The sequence below is a fragment of the Tamandua tetradactyla genome, chromosome 8 (assembly GCF_023851605.1).
Source record: "Tamandua tetradactyla isolate mTamTet1 chromosome 8, mTamTet1.pri, whole genome shotgun sequence".
Taxonomy (NCBI): Eukaryota; Metazoa; Chordata; class Mammalia; order Pilosa; family Myrmecophagidae; genus Tamandua; species Tamandua tetradactyla.
Window position 1 is genome coordinate 70,401,988 of NC_135334.1, and position 19,753 is coordinate 70,421,740.

At 45.2% G+C, this 19,753-nt stretch overlaps 1 protein-coding gene across 3 annotated transcripts in view; it reads right to left on the reverse strand.

Moving 5' to 3' along the window:
- SLCO2B1 (solute carrier organic anion transporter family member 2B1) overlaps window positions 1-2,078 on the reverse strand; it is a 54,407-nt gene extending 52,329 nt beyond the window's left edge. The window contains exons 1-2 of one of the 3 annotated variants that reach the window (XM_077113566.1): window positions 1,945-2,078; window positions 854-929 (exon numbers count right to left, since the gene is read on the reverse strand). In XM_077113566.1, the coding sequence (XP_076969681.1) occupies window positions 854-869 (16 nt within the window). In that variant the 5' untranslated portion in view covers window positions 870-929; window positions 1,945-2,078. Of the gene's footprint in view, window positions 1-853; window positions 1,196-1,944 lie in introns of those variants that run through there. The other 2 variants (XM_077113565.1, XM_077113564.1) reach the window with 2 other exon arrangements.
- Between the last annotated feature and the right edge of the window lie 17,675 nt (window positions 2,079-19,753).

The window sequence follows — 19,753 nt, forward strand, 5'->3', positions numbered from 1 at the left end:
GGTGATGGCTGCAGGGCGTCAGACCCTTGGTTCCCTCCACCACCCTCCTCCTGCCTATAGGCTTGGCCCGGTAGCTCAGCCCTAGTTCTCAGAAATACCGCCTGGGGTTGTCACTCACTCTCCAGGATTCTCTGGGCTTCAAGGCATTTCCCCCTTCAGCATTCCCCCAACCCATATATGTCTCAGCAAGTCTCTCTCTGAACCCTCTTTTTGTCTGTGTTGCTCTTTCTGATTCTTTGTCTCTGGTCCCAACTACCCCTCCTTTCTGTCCCCCTCTTTTCTTTATTACCGTATCTCCCCCCAGCCCATCTGTCTCTCCTGGGATGATCGCTTTCCATTTCCCTGCATTTGCTGCAGACACCTGTTTACCTCTGTCTTTCCATCTCCGTCCTTCTGTCTCAGTCTTTGTCTGTCTCTGCATATCTCTGGACTTGCTTAGTCTCTCTGACTGCATTTTTCTCTATCTTTGTTTTTTCCTTTGCTTTGTTTGTCTCTATCTTTATCTCCCTCAGGAAGGGAGAACAGGGCTCAGTGCCGGGCGGTGGTGGTGGGGAGATGTCCAGGAGTTCTGTCTTTCTGTGCTGCCCTTTTCAATCTCTGTCTCATCGGGGAGGTTTGCTTGGATTCGCAGCCTCCAGCGGAGTAAACAGCTAAGCAGCATCCCTTCCTACCCCTCTGGTCATTCTTTACACATTCATTCAACCCAGCTCCACTGGGCTCCAGCCATGTGCCTGCCCTGTGTAGGGAGCTGTGAGCCCCCAACCCCACCCCAGCACAGCTTTTCGGTCCTGCAGCCTCTCAACGTGACCCCTGCTTTCTACCCAACGCCCCACCCCACATGGTCCAGACTTACCCATCCTGGGACTCATGACTGCTGGGGTGAGGTACGCAGTGGGTTCCAGCCCCTAATTCAATCTCAGGACCTGGAACTTGGCAGGAAAGAGGGAGTGAGACCTTATCAGGGGCTCCTGGAGACAGCAGGAGGTGAGCCCCTGCAGGGATGGCTGATAGTGAATTCCAGGCACTGGGTCAATGTTTCTTGGGCCACCTCTTCCAGGTATGGCTTAGGAAGCCCTGCCCAAACTTGACCCCACTTCCCAAGGGTGTGCTTTGGTCTCACCCTCGTTCTGGCCCTCTATCTCTGTCCTGACTCTCTCCCTCTCTGCATGTCTCTCAGTCTCTGGCTTGGGCAGCCCAGGGCCAGGGGTGGACAGGAGGCTGGGTCTGTTTAAGCCCAGCCCAGCTGCTGGGAGGAGGAAGACGTCCCACCCCCAGTCGCTTTGAGCCCAGCCTTTTCCTTCCCAGCTTCTTACTTTGGCATTTCCCTTGGAGATTTCCTCTTATGCTATTAGCAGTGGAGAGGTGGGGGGCAGAGGAAGCACCAGGGGTCTCCCCAAGCCCTTGGACATGCAGCCCAATTTCCCAGTCCCTTCATTGCATTCCCATTTCCAGTCTGAACACTTGTCGCCCTCGCAGAACTTTTCTCACCCTCAGTGAAACTTCTCCTTTTTTACTGGGCCCCTGACTACCTAAAGTCCTCATTCTGTCTCACTCACAGAGCCCTTTTCCTCAGTTAGCCCCAAGAGAGGCTTGGCCCCAGCCCCCCTTTGAGTTTGCATCCCCTCTTACTGAGCTCCAAGACTCCAGAGGAAGGAGAGGCTCTGCACCTGGGAATCCCAATGGCCAGGCCACCTGGGAGGAACTCAGGATTGAAACGTGTTAAGTTACAGCCATCCAGGGGCAGGAAAGGAGGAGAGCAGAGAGAAAACATGAAATTCAGAGAGTTTGCTGGACTGATGATCAAGAAAGGATAATGCCCTAGGGCCAGATGGATCTAGGGCCAATCTCAGCCCTGTCATTTAGTGGTCGAACTAAATAAGCAAGTCCCTGCATATCTCTGAGCATCAGTTCCCTCATTTATAAAGAAGGACCAATAATTTTTACCTGGCAGGACCATTGTGGAAGTTCAGGGAGAGAGAAAAAAGCCAAGCCTGGGGTCTTAGAGCTCAGAGGAGAAGAAAGCAGCAGAGGCAGTGCTCAGACCAGGGCAGAGAGAGAGAAATTAAACCCGTCTGGCCCTTCCTAGCTTGCACAGCACTTTCACATATGAGGCCCTACTGAACTCTCCCATTGGCCCCACAGGGCAGATATTATTTCCCCCAGTTTACAGATGAGGTATCTGAGTCTCAGTACGTTGCTGGAGGTCACCCAGCTAGCAGGTGGTAGGGCCGTGCTTTGTACCCCTGATGCTAGAAATAGGCATTTTCCTCTGCCCAGGTTGCCTTCTCTGAGTTTTCCCAAAGTGATCCTGACCCAATTGTGGAATAGGGTCATGGCATGGAAAGGGGATGGAGCTCTGGAATCTAACTCTCAGCCTAACACAACAGCTCAACTTGCTCCTAGTAAATGTATGAAGTGTGAGCAGAAAGTGAGTGATGTTTGAAATAAGATCACAGATCTGCCTGGCACACAGCAGGCACTCGGTCAGTACTTACTATTGTGAATGAATGCATCTCTGAGAAACCAGAAACGTGATACAAGACTACCCTACTGGGAAAGACCAACAGTTGACTTGGATTGAGAGAAAGACGAGACCTGGTCCTACTTGAGGAAACCAAACAGGGTCTGTCTATAAATCCTTCAGCCCAAAGTCAGCACTGTCAGACCTCGCAGAGACATTGGTCTTGCAGGACTTGAGGTGCTCTGTAAGCTTAGCTGCCCCCACCATGACTCAGGAGGCCGAAGAAACTCTAGGCATCAGTTGATCTGGTTAAGTGGTAGGACCGGTTTGGCTGGCCAGGTTCCCTTCATCAATTTGCGGATCAAACAATACACAGTACCCCACAGGGCATGGTACCCAAGGGCCACTCAGGCATGACCTGTCTACACCTATTACCTCTAGACCCCAGCACGATACAGCCCAATCCAAGAACATCCCTAAATCAGCTGTGGTACTGGAGCAAGGAAGGGGTCAATTACCCAGAAGCCTCTGGGAGTCAGGCTAACAGAGCCTTAGACCCACTGTTGGGTTAATGCTGTAGTGGGATCCTACTGTGGGTAGCCCAGGCCGAGGTCTGCCCAAACTGGTTTAGTGCTCCAGCTTTGCCATGCATCAGTGTGATATTTGCTGAGGCCTTGCATTTTACAGGCCGGCGATGTGTGTGGATCTCAGCACCATCTGCAGATTCCCACAGTTTGCAAAACTCGATGCCTTTTTTAGAGCCCTGTACAGTTGGCAAAGCCTGGCCCGGTTTGCAGAACTCGGCAGCTTCCAGGGCACTGTGACGTAGTTCGCACAGCCCTGCGCCTGCTGCAGAGCCTGATGCTGCTTTGTGAGACACTGGTCTGTTGTGGGACACAAGCCATCCCCCTCTTTAAGTCAACCCATGTGTGGAAATGCCTTTCTCTAAAGCAGGTGAAATAGGAGAGTCTTCACTTCATAGAATATCTCGGTTTTGGTCCAAGGGAAGGGTCCCGGGCTTCATACTAAAAACCTCACTTCTGATCCTGGCTCTGTCACTAACTTGTGGAAATTTGGGCAAGTCTTCTGTCCTCTCTGGGTGTCGGTCTTTTCATCTGTTAGGTGGAGAGCATGACATCAAAGCACCCACCTTCAGGGCTGCTCTGAGGGGCACTGCAAAGAGCTCAGAAGTGGGGAGGGGTGGAACGGGGAAGAGCGTAATAGTCAGGGGTGTGGGGGGAAGAAACTGGAGCTTCCTTCCTGAAAAATCGTTCAAAAGGCTGCCTCAGCACCTTTGCTTGCACTTTCCAAATGGCCTGGCAGCCAAGGGAGCAGACAGTTGTAAATGAACCCTTGGCCGGGGCAGATAAGGGAAGGTATCGGTTAGAAGATTCAGCCTTCTCCACGCCCCAGACTCAGCCTTGGCGTTGGACCCCAAGCTGTATAGATGTGCTTATAGGCAATGGCTCATTAAATCTGCAATGTAGCACTTATTTCACCCATGAGGATGCTGATGCTCAGGAAGGTGAAGGGACCTGTCCAATGCTGCACCTTGAGTTACAGCAGGGGCTGGAAGCTGAGTCAAGGACGGCAAGGATGGACACACGGCTCTCAGAAGGTCAGAGCAGGAAGGAACTTGGAGATCACCAAATCCAACCTTTTCCTTTTCAGGTAGGGAGACTGAGGCCCAGAGAGGGGCAGACTTTGCTGAGAGGCCATGGGTAAGACCCTGTTCTTCCCTGGGCTTCAGTTTCCCTATCGTCACTCAGCTCTTCCAGCCCGATCCAGGCCTGGCCCACACAGCCTTGCATAGGCGTGCAGCCTGGATTTTCCTTCTCCTTCTGACACCTCCCTTGGGAAGCTTCACCAGGCTCTTTTGCCTCAGAGCAGCCTCTCTCTGGGTTTGAATGCCTCCACCTTCCACTGGCCTTTACTACCAGCCTGGAAAGAATGTGTGCAGAGCTAAAGATGCTGCATTTCTCCTTGAAAGTGGAAGTCCTGTGCCCCAGAAAGAGTACAAGCTTGAGAGAATCGGACAGTTCAATTCCGACCAGCAAGTGGCTCTCTGAGTCTCAGTTTCTTCATCTGTAAAATAGGGATGATGATAAACCTCCTGGAAGGGGTGCACGAAAGAGCCCCTTCTCTTTTGTATGTGCATAGCTTATCTCTCCTGGGAAACTGTAAACTTCACCAGGTTCTAGCTGGGTGACCTCAGGCTGGCCACTTGCCCTTTCTGGTCCTCAATGTCCTTGTCTGTGAAATGCCTTTCCAGGGCTGTCAGAAGACTCGGAAGAGCTGATAGATGGATTAGTACTTGCTAAACTGTGAGAGCTGAGCAGACACAGTCATTTTTAATATAGTGATGATGATGACTCTTGTAATTCTAGAAGCAGAGGATGTGGAGGAAGTAAATTAAGGCAGGTGCATGCCAGGTAAGTCTGAACAGACCAATAACCCGACAGGAGCAAATCACCGGAAAGAGCCCCCAAGGTGAGAGGGATCTCAAGGGTGAAATTGGGGTTCAGCTGGCAGAATGGGTGACTGCTGCTGTTCACAGCCATTGTCTGTGGGTGCTGCAGGGCTATACCCCTCTCGCAGGCTCCGGACTGGGCCTTGGCCTGTGTGGCCCTCAACCCCGGCTCTGCCACCATCACATTTCCATTGGTCTGGTTCTGATCCCTGCCTGGTTCTCAGTTTCTTTCTTATGCATTGGTAGGGGGCAGGGATTGGGGGGAAGGGTCTCATTTTGCTGGGCTCCCTCTTTTGGAAGGACCCTGGAACTAACAGACATAAAACTGCTTTTGTAACATGTCAAGTGTGCGGCATGAGGAATTGTGGTTATTCATGGCATTGCTTCTGGAATAGAGGACCTGGGGGCTGGGGTAGTGCAGTGTGAAGGCTGGTTGGTGAGGGGGGTGGTGGGAGGCAGCAGGGAGAGCAAGCTTTTGCCCCGTGGAGCAAGGGCCCCAACTCTCTTAAGACTTTGCAACACTGCCCCCTGGGGGCCAGAGAGGAGGGCTGCTCCTCTGGCTTTTCCTCCAACTGTAGTGAGGGAAGAGGGGGCAGGGAAGACCTGGCCCAGGACCTGAAATGCAACCAGAAGGAGTGCAGAGAGGGAGGCCGTGTTCTTCCCGCAGTCACTGCTTGTCCTTCCTTTCCCCCTGCTCTGCACCTGTCTATTCCACCTCAGGATTCTCTCAAATCTGCTTCCTTCTTTCCACCTGCTGTCACTGTCCTGGGCCCCCACCTTCTCCCCATTTTCACCTCCTCCTCCAATCTCACCCTCCTCTCCTGTCCATTTACCTGCAAACCTGGGGGACTTTCTAACCTTAAATCTGACCCCACCTCTCTCCTGCTTATCACATTGCCCTAGCCCCCCAAGGGCCCTCAGGATAAAGCCATCTTTCTTCACTTAACAGCGAGCTGCTCTGTCCATCCACATCTCCTGCCAGTGGAGGGATGAGACTGCACAGCCCGGGGTCAAGAACAAGGCTCTGGGGCAGGGCAGCTTGGGCGTGGCTCCCGTCTGCTCTACTCCGTGGCCGTGTGACCTTGGACCAGCTCCTGAATTCTTTGTGCTTATGTTGTCTCATCTATAAGGTGGGGTTAATACCTAAGCAGATGTTGCTATTATTTGATTCTTCAGGAAGCTGCCCTGAAAAGTAAGTGCAGCAGCACCACATACGGTTATCAATAGAAAGCCAAGGCCTGTTACTGCCCGGGATGTATTTATGTGACTCGGACAGAGGTTTTGACAGCTGCTGGGGAAGCATTGCCTCATCTAGGAAGATGAGTCACTTCCTCCCCTGATGGGGTTATGAGGCTGGAGATGGGGCAGACAGGAAGCAGGGCGGCATCAGCAGCTGCTCTTCAGCCTGGAGGGCCTCCGCGGAGGCCCTGATGAGAGCTGGACAGGCAAGGAGGCTCCTCCTCTGGCTTCAGGGCCGAGCCTGGGCTAAGGGAGCTGGTCCGAACCTGACTCAGCTCTTGCTTGCAGGAGGCTCTGGAACTTAAAAAGCCTAACTTTTAAAATCCATGCTGTTTATTCAGAGCACTGTCAGTTTGCCTTTTGCTTGATTCTCTCCTCCCCATATTATACCCCAAGCACACATACCTCCCTTCTCCCTCACCCCCTTTTCTGACAGTCACTCATTCTAACAGTTCCAGGCATTCAAGTCTAAAATTTTCTTGTGCTGTCAGTGGTGCTGTCCTTATTTAAATGTCTGTCCTGTTCTTTCTTTTATTTGTTTATCCTTTCAGGTAGAACACAGTGGGTCTCTCTGGGGGAGGGGAGAGACTAGCATTGAGTCTCTCAAATGAGGGCAAGTAGGATCTGGGGTGAGTTTCTTCAGAAAATGGCCTTATTGGTGGTGTCAGGGTCAAAGCTGGGCCCAGACAAGTTGCCTAGAGAGCTGCAGAGCCTCCTCCCAAGCGTTCTCAGGCTGGGGCTCCCGTCTTTTGAGTTAAAGACATCACTGTCCTCCAGAGATAGTCAGCAAGGGGAGACAGTTGAACATAAGCAAACAAATTCAGTCTTTGGAGTCCCTTAGGCTGAGCCCTGCCAGCAACTAGCTGATTGACTCTGGGCAGTGATTTCATTTTTTTTAAACCTCAGTTTCCTCGGCTATAAAATGATACAATTAATTACGACTAACATTTATACATGCTAAGCACAGGTCTAACTCAATTCATTGAGCATTAACTCAATGAATGTTCCCCGCAACCTACTGCTATTATCCCTGATGTATAGATGAAGAAGCTGAGGCACAGAGAGGTTAAGGGATTTGCCCAAGGTTATACAGCTGATAAATGGCACAGCAAGATTTGAACCTAGACAGAGTCCATGCCCATGTACTTAACCATAGACAAACTGTCTCAAGGGCTAGTCTGGGGTTCAGCAGATTGTCCACCAGTCCCTAAGCCATGGGTTTGAATACCAAATTGAGCACTGAGATAGGCGTCTTGGATTGAGTTCTAGACCTGTTCTACTGAGGGCCATCTGAATGACCGTGGGCGTCACTTTCCTTGTCAAACCTCAGGTTTTCCACACATAACAAGGAAGGACCTGAACCCCAGCTGAGAGTCCTAAATCTCTGCTGCAGCCCAAACTCCTTCCTGAACAGCTCAAGTCCATCTTTTCCTGCGGGTCCCTCAGACAACTTAAGCTTAGCAAGGAGCCCAACACTCCCTTGGAAACCTGCCCCCTTAAGGCCATGCTCTGTGCCAGAGTCTCCCTGGAGTCAGGCCCATCTGTGGTCACCGTCCCTCCCTCACTCCCCATGGCCTTCCTGGCCACTCTCCGTCCTTCACATTTCTTCATCTCCTCGACCTTCCTTCCCTCACCCCGTTAATTCAGAGCCTACTCCTTCATCCTTCATTGTTTGAGACCTGGACCCTCGCAGCAGCCTCCTTACTCTGCCCTGATTCCAGCTTCCCTGTCCTAACCCATTCTCCGCATTCTACCAGAGCCATCTTTCCAAACCCTAATCTCATCACGCCAAGACCTGTTCCTCAGAGTAAAACTTCTCAGCCTACATTTGATGCTTCTTCATCACACACCTATAACCTGCCTTTGCATCCTCCCCCTACCTGCCCTAGTCCCGCCCAGAGTACAGCACGCACACCCACGTCTCGGTGCCTATTGGTGTGCAGATCCCACTGTCAGAATGTCCTTCCTCCTTTGTCCACCTGGTAAACATCTCCTGCCACTTCAAATTCGCTTTCCCCCTTCCAAGTGCTTCCTGGCTCTTCCAGAAAGAAGATGGGTGTAGTCAGGATCATATCTCAGTTTCCCACACACACGGGGTTGGTCAGTGAGCACTGATCAGGCTGGCCACACCCTCTGGGAATTTCCCATCAGCCATTTCTTTTTCCCTGTCCTCTCCTCCCTTTCACGCACTTGGGTTCTTCTGATGAGTTCAGAGTTCTGAAACCTCTTCCTACTCTGAGAAACTGACATAAGAAGTGGAGCAATCAAGTGTAACATGTCTCGGGGCAGGCGCAATCCCCAAGAGAAACAGACTGGAAGGACTGCTTTGCAAGGGTAAGGAGCATGAGTGGTAAAGACTTCCAGGGGTGGCTTCTTTGACTGTGATGATGGTAAGAGAAAATTTCTTCACAACACTTAACAGTTTGCAAAGTATTTCCACATAAGATATCTCACAATGTCTTCACTCAAGCCAATACTGCTAGTGCTATTAACTCCATTCACAAAGGGGAAACGGAGGCAGAAAGAAGTGGAGTCATGTGCCCAAAGGTCCACAGCTGCCAAGTGATGGTGCTGGAATTTGAGCCCAGGTGTGTTTGGCTTGGACCACGCTGCCTCCTGGTGGCGGCACGGATGGTGACGGTGCTGAGAGTATTGGAGGCCACGCTACTGGGCCCTGATTCTGGACTCTTGTCCCAGAGCTCCAGGGACCTCCTGCCCATGGCTGTGAAGGCAGCCCAAGTTCTCCCCAGGCATATTTTTAACTTCGCTTTCTTTCTTGGCACTTTCCTTTTCCAGCCTCTCGCGTCTGTCGGAGCCTGGCGCCCTGACAAGGGTGAGGAAGCGTGGGGGCGAGACAGACAGACAAAGCGTCATTGAGGAGTGTTTCCAGGGCACAGCGGCCCTGGAGCAGAGTGCAGGCTGCTGACCTCTGCTTCGACAGGAACTTCAGAGGGTTGAACTCTTTTTTTCTTCTCTTAGCTCTAAAATGCTCCTGAGATACAGGGCCTCCTCCTGAAGACATGTTTGGACTTCTTGACTTTCTGAGGTAGTAGAGACAGTGGACTGTGAATGTTCGGGCACTGTCCCAGAAGAGAGTCACAGTGGACTGTGTAATCTGGGTAGAAAATGCTTCTGACATCCGTTTGCAACTTTTACCTCTTTCAACCTTCACCACACTAGCACAGAGCTTGCATTCAACAAATACCTATTGAATGAAAAAATCCCCATTTGATATAAAAGGAAATAGGTTCTCAGAGAGTTAAGTGCCAGGCTTGAATCAAACCAGTCTGGCACCAAGGTTTGAACATCTATCTACTCCACTCATTTGATGGTAAACAAACTCCTACAATCAGCATCATCAAAAATTCTCCTACCATTAATGTCTTAAATGAGACTTTCCTCTCCATGTCAGTTCTGCAAAATCCACAAACTTGCTTTTATCCTTGTTTTGGTCTGTTAAAGCTCCAGGAATGTAGTATATAAGAAAAGGAATGACTTAAAAAAATTTTATTAATAAAATCAATCACCATACCACACGAACATTCTTAACGTATGAACATTCCATACTTGGTGTGCATTCAGTGGTTCACAATATCATCACATAGTTGTATATTTGTCACCATGATCATTTCTCAGAACATTTACATCACTCCAGAAAAAGAAAGAAAAAGAAAAAACTCATACGTACCATACTCCTTACCCCTCCCTCTCATTGACCGCTAGTATTTTCCTCTACCCTATTTATTTTAACATTTGTTCCCCTATTATTTATTTATTTTTAATCCTTATTTTTTGCTCATCTGTCCTTACCATAGATAAAAGGAGCAACAGAACAAGGTTTTCACAATCACACAGTCACATTGTGAAATCTTTATCACTATTCAATCATTGTAAAGAAACATGGCTATTGGAACACAGCTCTACAGTTTCAGGCACTTCCCTTTAGCCTTTCTAATACACCTTAAACTAAAAAAGGGGTTAACTATATAATGTGTAAGAATAACCTCCAAGATCACCTCTCGACTCCATTTGACATCTCTCAGCCACTGATACTTTATTTTGTCTCATTTCTTTCTTCCCCCCCTTCAGTTGAGAAGTTATTCTCAATCCCTTGATACTAAGTCCCACTTCATTCTCAGATTTCTGTCCCACATTGCCAGGGAGGTTTACACCCCTGGGAGTCATGTCCCATGTAGAGAGGGGGAGGGCAGTGAGTTTGTTTGCCATGTTGGCTGAGAGATAGGCCACATCTGAGAAACAAAAGAGGTTCTCTGGGGGTGACTCTTAGGCCTAATTTTAAGTAAGCTTAGCCTATCCTAGAAAAGGAATGACTTTTGAAAGGGGAATCTATTAAATTGCAAGTTTAAAGTTCTAAGGCTATCAAAATGTCCAAACTGAGGCATCCAGGAAAACATATCTTGGTACAAGAAAGACTCATGGGTCTGGAATACCTCTGTCAGCTGGGAAAGCACATGGCATTGTCTTAGCTTTCTCTCCAGGCCTCTCATTTCATAAGGCTTCCCCAGGGGCATTTTCCTTCTACATCTCCAACGGTCTCTGGCTATGTAGGCTGTGAAGCTTTTTCCAAAATGGTTCTCTCTTAAAGAACTCCAGTAAACAATCCCACCTTGAATGAGTGGTGACACATTTCCATTGAACTACCTACTCAATAGGTCCCACCCACAATTGGGTGGGTTACGTCTCCATGGAAAAAAATTAATCAGAAAGATCTCACCCAGCAATATTGAATGAGGAGTAAAGAGCATGGATTTTCTGGGGTACACAATAATCAAACCAGCAAAAACCCCCTCCTTTTTTCTTTTTTTAATTTCCTTCTCTCCCACCTGACACACCATGAGCCCAGACCCTGGACCCAGAAGCAGTTCTCATCCTTTGCTGACCATCCCCCTCCTTTCCCACTTTTTCATCCTTTCCCTCTCTACTGGCTCCTTCCCACCAGCAAATGGCAGGAAATTTGCTCAGATTGTTCTAGTTTTTAAAATACAACAAAATCCTCCCTGACTTCTACTCATTTTCCAACCATCCACTTCTCTTCATAGCCAAACATCTTGAAAATGCTGTGTACTATCCACCTACTCCCCAATCCTCTGCATCATTGCCATGCCAGAATCACCTGTAACCTCTTCATTACCAAATCCCATGGAAGCTCTTCACTTCTCCTCCTTCTAGTCTTATCATTTCCTACTGCTGACCATACCTGACCTTTGGAGACCCTCTGTAATATCATGCAGACCTGATTTTGCTTCATCTTCTCTGGCTATTTTTGTTTCAGTATCTTTTGCAGATACCTCTTGTTTTGCCTTAATCTAATGTTGGTCTCTCCAAAAGTCCTGTCCCTCTCATGCTACATTCTTTCCCCAGGTGATTTCATTCACTACCATAAGCTTATACCTCCCAAATCTCTGGCTTCATGTCAGCTCTTGCTCTGGATCTCCAGATGTAGTCTGCCAAATATCTCCTGGATATCTCCACTTGGATGTCCCACAGGCTCCTCAAATGCTACATATCCAAGAATGAATTTCTGTTTTCCTCCAAAACCTTCTTCCCACCTGCATTGCCTTCTGCCCACCACCATGTTCTCCATCTTAGTCAACATCAAACACAATCTGCCTTGTTACCCAGACAGGATCCTGAGCATCATTTTGGATTCTTCCATAAGAAGTTACCAAATTCCAACTATTCTACCTCTTGAAGATTTCTCTAATCCTTGATGACTAAGAGGCATAGGCTTTGGAATGGATTGTGTTCTCAAACCAACTCACCGATGGCTTTGGGTAAGTTACTTAACCTCTTTGTATTTATTCAAAGGGATATTAAAAGCTGTTGCTCAGATTAAATGAAATAAAGTTTGTGTCCTCCTTTGCACAATCCTTAGCACAAGCAAACACTCAATAAAGGGCAGACCTCTCCAGTCATTGTTATCATTATTACTTTCTCCTTCTTCTTTCCTCGCCATGCAGCTCCCTGCTTGGGTCCCTGGCTTTAGCCTCTCCACCTCTAATCAATTACCAATGCAGCAGTGGCTGTGATCTTTCTGAAACATGTGGCTATGTTATTCTCCTGCTTAAAGGCTTTGCCTGGCTTTCCAATGCCCTCTTACTGAGTTCTTATTCCTTGGTCTGGAATTTGAGGTCTTTCTCCTTCTTTCCCCACCTACCTCTCTAGCCTCATCTTTTAAGGCTCCCAGTCTTTTCCTCCACACTGCATCCAAAACAAATTTCTGTCTGTCCCTCTAACACACCTTCTGTTTTTTCACCCTTTCCTGAATTTGTACATGCCCTGTCTGCTTGGAAAACACTCTTTACCAGCTTATAATTCATGACCCACATGGATGGTGTCTTGCATGAAGCAAGCCTGCTATGGTCTCTGTCATCTCTGTAGTAGCACAGATCATGCAGGATATGATGGTCAGTTTTGTGATTGGCTACCCTACTCGACTGTATCAATTCACTATGACCAGGCAGCCCACACAAAACCAGTTTTGTTCACTGTGGAATGAATGAGCCTCAGTTATCCTAATCTTTAAAATGGTCAGCATAGGCAACCTGGTTCATCCAGAGGAGAGAAAGATAATGGGAGGGTTGGAAGAGGATGAAATCACAGAAGGTTCCCTGAAGAACACTGGACTTAGAATTGTAAGGCATATAAGAAAGAGTAAGAGTGAGCATGAAAGACAGAGAGGGAGAGAAAGAGAGGGAAAGAAACAGAGAGAGAGAGAGAGAGAGAAATATGAATGAGGAGAGCAAAGATTTGGGAAACCAAGGAGCTCTGTGCTCTTTCACACTTGTTCCTTCAGCTCCAAAATATTCAAAGGGTCCCTCTGGCTTTTAGCACAAGCATCTAACATAGAGAATTTTCACAACCTTTTCTCATTTGTATAGTTGGATGGCACAGAAACTGAACTGAAATTTGCAGATCTGAGACTTTGGATCTGCCTTGTCCTTGGCTTGCTGTGAGATTTTGGGTAATCTCAACTTTCTGAGTTTCAGTTTCCTCATCCATCACATGGGGATACTAATCATTTCTCAGTAAGTGGGAAAGCCCCCATGGACTGCAAAGTTCTGTGCCCAGTGAGGACTATTAATCCTGTGGTTCTCATTATCAGCAAAGCCCAATGGTTGCTATTAACCAGCCACCTGGGAGTCCACAGGAAAATGTTATTCCGGATCCCAGGTCCCAGTAGAATAGGACCTCTGGGGGCAGGGCCCCAGCAGACCAAACAAGGACAGGGCCTGGGGATTTAATGGAACCAGGCTCAGCTGCAATCTGTCTCTTCCCATTTAGAAAAGAAAGTGGCTAGAGTGGTCAGGGCTGAGCAGGTGAACTGGGCCACCCTGAGAGGTCTTGGACATGAAGGCTAAAAATGAATGCACTTAGAGGACCCAGTTAGAGCCCATGGAAAGGCCAGGTTCTGCGAGACCAGGATCTAGCAGGCAGGCAGTTAGGGCCCCTGTGTGTTTTAATTTATTGTGCACCCCAGAAAAGCCATATCCTTTAATCCTCATTCAATATTGGAGGGTGGGAGCTTTTTCATTGTTTCCATGGAGATGTGACCCACCCAATTGTGGGTGGTAACTTTTGATTAGATGGTTTCAATGGAGATGTGTCTCCACCCACTCAAGGTGGGGTTGCTTACTGAACCCCTTTAAGAGGAAACCATTTTGGGAAAAGCTTTAGAGCCACAAGAGCCAGCAGAACCAACAGAGCCTTGGGGAAGCCATTGAAGAGAAAGCTGGCAGATCTCACACATGTGCCTTTCCAGCTGAGTGAGAAACCCTGAATGTCATCGGCCTTCTTGAACCACAGTATCTTTCCCTGGATGCCTTAGATGGGACATTTTCACAGACTTAGAACTCTAAACTTGCAACTTAATAAATTCCTCTTTTTAAAAGCCATTCTGCTTCTGGTATATTGCATTCCAGCAGTTTTCAAACTAGAACAGCCCCCCCCCCCCCCGCCGCCCCCTGACCCATTCCAGCCAGGAAAGGGCTTTAAGAGGAGGGATCTGGGATAAAATCTTTATTGCCATCAATATATAGCCATCTGAACTGGCTCTAAAGCTGGTTTGCTCACCATGTAACTTTGGCCAGATCATGCCCCTCTCTGGGTCTCCCTCACCCTCTCAGCACAGAAGGGAGCAGGGTTAGAGCTCTCTAGAGTCCCTCCTGTGCCAAGTGTTGTCTGATTCCACAGCAGTGCTAGAAGAAAGCTCTGAAGGAGTCAGTACAGCTATGTTCCAGTTTCTGCCTATGGAAACACTTGGAATCAAGGCCTTGGGCTCCACCAAGATGTTGGTTTTATAGAAGTCTTAGACCTAATCCCCAAGCCCCAGGAAACCTCAGGTCAGTGAAGAAGATAAACATGTACACTGAATTATCAACACTGAATTATCTGTTCTACCAGAGAGGGAAGCTCAGGGTTTGTGGGAGCCCGGTCTCAAGTTGGGCAAGGAAGGATTCCACAGGTAGGAAATTTGAGCTGAATCTTCAAGAAAGAGCATAAGACTGGAGGCCTTTAATGCCTCTCCCATGGTGGACCCTTAGGAGCCCTGGGCAGAGAGTCACGGGTATGGCTTCTGGTATGGGTTTGCCAGCAACTCTCTGTGTGACCTTGAGCAACTCTCAACCCTTTTGAAGCTTTGGAAATGAGGAAGAAATGAGGGTTGACTTGCACTGGCTTACTTTTGAGGTCCTTTCAGGTTCTGATGTTCTGAGATTGTCCAGCAAAGCTTGCATATCCAGCCTTACATGCAGGGAATAACCTCTTGGAGTTGCAGCAACTTTCAGGGAAATGGGGTTTGCATCTATTTGGATGCTAAGATAAAATTTGTAAAAATCTTTGCTGACTGGTCCATTATGAAAAAGGGTTCAGTTTAACTCAAGTTAACCCAGTTTTCATTTATTCAACAAATATTTACTGAGAGTTTATTAAGCCCAGGACACGAAGCCTGGCTGCCATGACCTTTTCTCATGCAGAATTTTCTAGTCTATCTTTTCCTTAAGTCATTTCTTTTTTTTTTTTTTTTTTAGGTTTTTTTTTTATTAATTAAAAAAAGAATTAACAAAACAATTAGAAATCATTCCAATCTACATGTACAATCAGTAATTCTTAATAACATCACATAGTTGCATATTCATCATTTCTTAGTACATTTGCATCGATTTAGAAAAAGAAATAAAAAGACAACAGAATAAGAATTAAAACAATAATAGAAAGAAAAAAAAAACAAAAACAAAAAACCTATACTCACATGCAGCTTCATTCAGTGTTTTAACATAATTGCATTACAATTGGGTAGTATTGTGCTGTCCATTTCTGAGTTTTTATATCCAGTCCCGTTGTACAGTCTGTATCCCTTCAGCTCCAATTATCCCTTCTCTTTTTTTTTTTTTAAATTAACGGAAAAAAAGAAATTAACCCAACATTTAGAGATCATACCATTCTACATATGCAATCATTAATTCTTAACATCATCACATAGATGCATGATCATCCTTTCTTAGTACATATGCATTGGTTTAGAAGAACTAGCAACATAACCGAAAAAGATATAGAATGTTAATATAGAGAAAAAAATAAAAGTAATAATAGTAAAATCAAAACAAAACAAAACAAAACAAAACAAAAACCTATAGCTCAGATGCAGCTTCATTCAGTGTTTTAACATGATTACTTTACGATTAGGTATTATTGTGCTGTCCATTTTTGAGTTTTTGTATCTAGTCCTGTTACACCGTCTGTATCCCTTCAACTCCAATTGGCCATTATCTTACCCTGTTTCTACCTCCTGCTGGACTCTGTTATCAAGGACATATTCCAAATTTATTCTCGAATGTCTGTTCACATCAGTGGGACCATACAGTATTTGTCCTTTAGTTTTTGGCTGGACTCACTCAGCATAATGTTCTCTAGGTCCATCCATGTTATTACATGCTTCATAAGCTTATCCTGTCTTAAAGCTGCATAGTATTCCATCGTATGTACATACCACAGTTTGTTTAGCCACTCTTCTGTTGATGGAGATTTCGGCTGTTTCCATCTCTTTGCAATTGCAAATAACGCTGCTATAAACATTGGTGTGCAAATGTCCATTTGTGTCTTTGCCCTTAAGTCCTTTGAGTATATTCCCAGCAATGGTATTGCTGGGTCGTATGGCAATTCTATATTCAGCTTTTTGAGGAACCGCCAAACTGCCTTCCACAGTGGTTGCACCATTTGACATTCCCACCACAGTAGATAAGTGTGCCTCTTTCTCCGCATCCTCTCCAGCACTTGTCATTTTCTGTTTTGTTGATAATGGCCATTCTGGTGGGTGTGAGATGATATCTCATTGTGGTTTTGATTTGCATTTCTCTAATGGCCAGGGACATTGAGCATCTCTTCATGTGCCTTTTGGCCATCCGTATTTCCTCTTCTGATAGGTGTCTGTTCAAGTCTTTTTCCCATTTTGTAATTGGGTTGGCTGTCTTTTTGTTGTTGAGATGAACAATCTCTTTATAAATTCTGGATACTAGACCTTTATCTGATATATCATTTCCAAATATTGTCTCCCATTGTGAAGGCTGTCTTTCTACTTTCTTGATGAAGTTCTTTGATGCACAAAAGTGTTTAATTTTGAGGAGTTCCCATTTATTTATTTCCTTCTTCAGTGCTCTTGCTTTAGGTTTAAGGTCCATAAAACCGCCTCCAGTTGTAAGATCCATAAGATATCTCCCAACATTTTCCTCTATCTGTTTTATGGTCTTAGACCTAATGTTTAGATCTTTGATCCATTTTGAGTTCACTTTTGTATAGGGTGTGAGAGATGGGTCTTCTTTCATTCTTTTGCATATGGATATCCAGTTCTCTAGGCACCATTTATTGAAGAGACTGCTCTGTCCCAGGTGAGTTGGCTTGACTGCCTTATCAAAGATCAAATGTCCATAGATGAGAGGGTCTATATCTGAGCACTCTATTCGATTCCATTGGTCGATATATCTATCTTTATGCCAATACCATGCTGTTTTGACCACTGTGGCTTCATAATATGCCTTAAAGTCAGGCAGCGCGAGACCTCCAGCATCGTTTTTTTTCCTCAAGATGTTTTTAGCAATTCGGGGCATCCTGCCCTTCCAGATAAATTTGCTTATTGGTTTTTCTATTTCTGAAAAATAAGTTGTTGGGATTTTGATTGGTATTGCATTGAATCTGTAAATTAATTTAGGTAGGATTGACATCTTAACTATATTTAGTCTTCCAATCCATGAACATGGTATGCCCTTCCATCTATTTAGGTCTTCTGTGATTTCTTTTAGCAGTTTTTTGTAGTTTTCTTTATATAGGTTTTTTGTCTCTTTAGTTAAATTTATTCCTAGGTATTTTATTCTTTTAGTTGCAATTGTAAATGGGATTCGTTTCTTGATTTCCCCCTCAGCTTGTTCATTACTAGTGTATAGAAATGCTACAGATTTTTGAATGTTGATCTTGTAACCTGCTACTTTGCTGTACTCATTTATTAGCTCTAGTAGTTTTGTTGTGGATTTTTCCGGGTTTTCAACGTATAGTATCATATCGTCTGCAAACAGTGATAGTTTTACTTCTTCCTTTCCAATTTTGATGCCTTGTATTTCTTTTTCTTGTCTAATGCTCTGGCTAGAACCTCCAACACAATGTTGAATAATAGTAGTGATAGTGGACATCCTTGTCTTGTTCCTGATCTTAGGGGGAAAGTTTTCAATTTTTCCCCATTGAGGATGATATTAGCTGTGGGTTTTTCATATATTCCCTCTATCATTTTAAGGAAGTTCCCTTGTATTCCTATCTTTTAAAGTGTTTTCAACAGGAAAGGATGTTGAATCTTGTCGAATGCCTTCTCTGCATCAATTGAGATGATCATGTGATTTTTCTGCTTTGATTTGTTGATATGGTGTATTACATTAATTGATTTTCTTATGTTGAACCATCCTTGCATACCTGGGATGAATCCTACTTGGTCATGGTGTATAATTCTTTTAATGTGTTGTTGGATACGATTTGCTAGAATTTTATTGAGGATTTTTGCATCTGTATTCATTAGAGAGATTGGTCTGTAGTTTTCTTTTTTTGTAACATCTTTGCCTGGTTTTGGTATGAGGGTGATGTTGGCTTCATAGAATGAATTAGGCAGTTTTCCCTCCACTTCGATTTTTTTGAAGAGTTTGAGGAGAATTGGTACTAATTCTTTCTGGAACGTTTGGTAGAATTCACATGTGAAGCCATCTGGTCCTGGACTTTTCTTTTTAGGAAGCTTTTGAATGACTAATTCAATTTCTTTACTTGTGATTGGTTTGTTGAGGTCATCTATGTCTTCTTGAGTCAAAGTTGGTTGTTCATGTCTTTCCAGGAACCCGTCCATTTCATCTAAATTGTTGTATTTATTAGCGTAAAGTTGTTCATAGTATCCTGTTATTACCTCCTTTATTTCTGTGAGGTCAGTAGTTATGTCTCCTCTTCCATTTCTGATCTTATTTATTTGCATCCTCTCTCTTCTTCTTTTTGTCAATCTTGATAGGGGCCCATCAATCTTATTGATTTTCTCATAGAACCAACTTCTGGTCTTATTGATTTTCTCTACTGTTTTCATATTTTCAATTTCATTTATTTCTGCTCTGATCTTTGTTATTTCTTTCCTTTTGCTTGCTTTGGGATTAGTTTGCTGTTCTTTCTCCAGTTCTTCCAATTGAACAGTTAATTCCTGCATTTTTGCCTTTTCTTCTTTTCTGATATAGGCATTTAGGGCAATAAATTTCCCTCTTAGCACTGCCTTTGCTGCATCCCATAAGTTTTGATATGTTGTGTTTTCATTTTCATTCTCCTCGAGGTATTTACTAATTTCTCTTGCAATTTCTTCTTTGACCCACTCGTTGTTTAAGAGTGTGTTGTTGAGCCTCCAGGTATTTGTGAATTTTCTGGCATTCTGCCTATTATTGATTTCCAACTTCATTCCTTTATGATCCGAGAAAGTGTTGTGTATGATTTCAATCTTTTTAAATTTGTTAAGACTTGCTTTGTGACCCAGCATATGGTCTATCTTTGAGAATGATCCATGAGCACTTGAGAAAAAGGTGTATCCTGCTGTTGTGGGATGTAATGTCCTATAAATGTCTGTTAAGTCTAGCTCCTTTATAGTAATATTCAGATTCTCTATTTCTTTATTGATCTTCTGTCTAGATGTTCTGTCCATTGATGAGAGTGGGGAATTGAAGTCTCCAACTATTATGGTATTTGTGTCTATTTCCCTTTTCAGTGTTTGCAGTGTATTCCTCACGTATTTTGGGGCATTCTAGTTCGGTGCATAAATATTTATGATTGTTATGTCTTCTTGTTTAATTGTTCCTTTTATTAGTATATAGTGTCCTTCTTTGTCTCTTTTAACTGTTTTACATTTGAAGTCTAACTTGTTGGATATTAGTATAGCCACTCCTGCTATTTTCTGATTGTTATTTGCATGAAATATCTTTTCCCAACCTTTCATTTTCAACCTATGTTTATCTTTGGGTCTAAGATGTGTTTCCTGTAGACAGCATATAGAAGGATCCTGTTTT